At 41.5% G+C, this 3,016-nt stretch overlaps 1 protein-coding gene across 1 annotated transcript in view; it reads right to left on the minus strand.

The window, feature by feature from the left end:
• Positions 1-2,771, minus strand: part of LOC106518490 (tetraspanin-8) — a 5,527-nt gene extending 2,756 nt beyond the window's left edge. The window contains exon 1 of the mRNA XM_014009803.1: positions 2,584-2,771. Within this exon, the coding sequence (XP_013865257.1) occupies positions 2,584-2,640 (57 nt within the window). The 5' untranslated portion in view covers positions 2,641-2,771. The remainder of the gene's footprint in view (positions 1-2,583) is intronic.
• Positions 2,772-3,016: the final 245 nt, after the last annotated feature.

The following is a 3,016-nucleotide window of genomic DNA, read 5'->3' on the forward strand; positions in this document are numbered from 1 at the left end:
CACACACACACACACACACACACACACACACACACACACACACACACACACACACACACACACACACAAGATCATGAAGATTCTATGTTTTAATTTTGCATGTAAACAGGAAGTGAGGGTCATGTGACGCAGAGCAGCCAATAAAAAAAAAGCTTGTGAAACCCGTTCTTTGTTCTGCTCGAGAACATTTTTTAATCTGAACACATCGACGTCATCGTGTCCCTTAAATCAACAGTCAAGTTTTTATTTCACAGACTTTCTTTAACAGCTCACCTCGAAGAGGAGCTGAAATCATTTTAGCTGCTGAAAATAAAAAGTTCAGTTTGTTTAAGGGACAAACAGAAAAACGCTGATGGTTTCACGTCCACCTCAACCTCAGACTGAAAACAAAAAGGCGTTGAGCTGCGAGCAGCCAATCAGAAACAGATCCAGGTTATCTGATGTTCCCGACATTCAGACCTCCTGCATCTTTCAGATTCACGTGAGATTAAATMTGGAGTCTGTGACGTCAGGACCTGCAGAGCAACAACCACCAGGAGCTTCTCTTCTCCTGGGAGGCGACACATCAGATTATTCAGGATTATTTAGCACAAAAAACAAACCTGACCTGACTGGGTGTGTTCAAACTCCACGCTTCTCCATCAAATTTAAACCGTTCAAGAAGAAAAATGAACTAAATCTGATACAAATTCTTTAAAAAATAAAAAAGTAACCAAATAAATTATGTCCTGGTTCAAGTAAATAAATCCAGATTAGGATTAAATCTGATTCCAAACTAAAAATTGCTTTAAAAGTAACAAAAACCGAAGGAATGCATCATCACCCGCCGGGCAGACTTTGTAAAACTCACCTCAAAATCTGTCRAAGTGGCAGATTGAGGTCGACGAGCCGAGGCGGCCATCTTTAATCTGGTTTGTTTAATGGCAGAAGTGCTTCCAGTTCATGAGATATTTTGCTGACAGACATAAAACACACAACCTTTGTGTTCAGTCAGGTTTGTAATCCGGATTAAACTCCAAAAAGATCAAAACTTCTGTAATTTTGACGTATTTTTAAACAGTTTTATCATAAACTCTAACGAGGTAATCTGATTCATTTTAAACTAGTTTGTAATCTGGATTACAAATGAGTTTGTAATTAATCAGATTATTGCACCTTTCTGTTTTGAGTTTAAATTAAAAATGTCAGGATTAAAGGTCAGACTGATGGAGRGGTTCTGGATTATCTTTCATTAGAATAATCTGGATTAATTAAGTGAACCAGAGCTGCTCAGGTCCAGGTTTTGAGTTTGCTCCTGGATGTAGGCGGTGTTGAGGAGGGGCTTTTATTTTGACAGCGGCCTCACTCATGAGGAACGTGGGCGTTTTGACCCCTCTGCGCTGACTCACAGGCTCTGAGGCCTTTGYAGGAACGGGTCGTTGCGCAACCGAGCAGCACCTGATGGAGTCYGGACGAGACCGACTCACCGCAGAGACAAATTATAAGCAAATCCTTTTAAATAAAGAGCTGGAACTAAGCTCCGCCCCCAACCACCGGCTACAGAAACCACACGTAGCTCTTCTGGTATTTGGTTGAGCAGGTTTTGCAGTCAGAGTGACCTCCACCCTAAACCTSTCCTCCTGGAAGTTTTTTATAAAACTCTTAAACAAAAAAACCAACAAAGATTCTCTTAAAATAAATAAAAATAAAATAAAATAAATCACTGCTTTATTTTGACCTGTCTGAGCCGTTTGTCTGCTGGAGATGATTTTCAGACGCTCGTCTAAAAACCACCTGGACAGGTAGTCGTCCTCTCCCTGCTCCGCCTCCTTCAACAACACCGTGGTTCTGTTTGAGAGTTCAACAAGTTCTGATCCAAACGGTCCTGTCCCGACCCGGGAGGTCCGCTGAGCCGCCATCATGAGTGAAGACTGGGAACGTCCCTTTAAACTGATTTAAACACCATTCATCATATTTAATAATAAGGCTCATTACTGCACAATATGTCTAGTTTTCTTCATCTTATTTYATTAGTTTTAATCAGAGGAATGAACTTATTTTGTATTATTTTCATGAGTTTCTCATTTTCTGATTTGTTTTTATGTAAATAGTCCTTTAACCTGAGCTTTGTTTTTATTTCTCACATGTCAAATAAAGTTTACYCAAAAAGCGACATTAAACATTAATACAGTTCTCAGGTTAACYTGCTACAAACATGAGTCAGTTTGTGTAAATCCACTAAAAATTTACCATTTTTTAGGTTTAATGCGACTGAAGAAGTGGTTTTTATTTAAACTCTAATCTGATAGAATAAACTCGTGGATTTGACACAGATTAAAGCTGTTTGCTTCGACTCCAGCAGGAAATGTGAAACGAGCTGCAGCTTCAGATGAATTATTGACCTCAGCGGGTCTCTGAGGGGCCAGGAACCTGAGCTGCTGGACCGGACCACGCCCTGAAACTCAGCTCAGGTTTGTTCAGAGGACAGGCTGATGCTCCTCCAACAATAAATAAATAAATAAATAAATAAATGAATGAATGATTCACTGAAGCTGAAGCTGGAGCCTGACAGGAAGTGAGCGAGCAGCTCCAGGTTGGACTCACCCAGAAGAGCAGGTTGAAGAAGAACAGCGAGTATTTGACACACTTGTTCACAGCCATGGTTGGTCCTGGAGCAGCTCCTCACAGACCAGCAGATCCTGACGAGTCAGGCCAGAACCGTGGCACCTGTCCACTTCTCCCTGGGCTGGCTCCTCCCCTTCCTCCCTCATCAGGGCCGAGCCCCGCCCCCTCTGCTCCGCCTCCTTGTKTCTTCACAGACCTCTTTTAATTGAAGTTAAAAGCATCACTTCGTTTAGTGACTAAYCAAGCTGCAAAAACAGGAAAAATGAAGATTTCAAGTGGAAAGAAAAGGTGTAAAGATGCTCCGCCCACTTTTTGTTTCAGGTGCGTTGTGTTTGCTGCAGGGTCATGGGCTGCTGTTTGTGAAGTTACACAGTCACAAATTACCACCAATGTTTTTGTTTTATTTAGACTT

This window comes from Austrofundulus limnaeus, unplaced genomic scaffold (genome assembly GCF_001266775.1).
Source record: "Austrofundulus limnaeus strain Quisiro unplaced genomic scaffold, Austrofundulus_limnaeus-1.0 Scaffold62, whole genome shotgun sequence".
In the NCBI taxonomy this organism is placed as follows: Eukaryota; Metazoa; Chordata; class Actinopteri; order Cyprinodontiformes; family Rivulidae; genus Austrofundulus; species Austrofundulus limnaeus.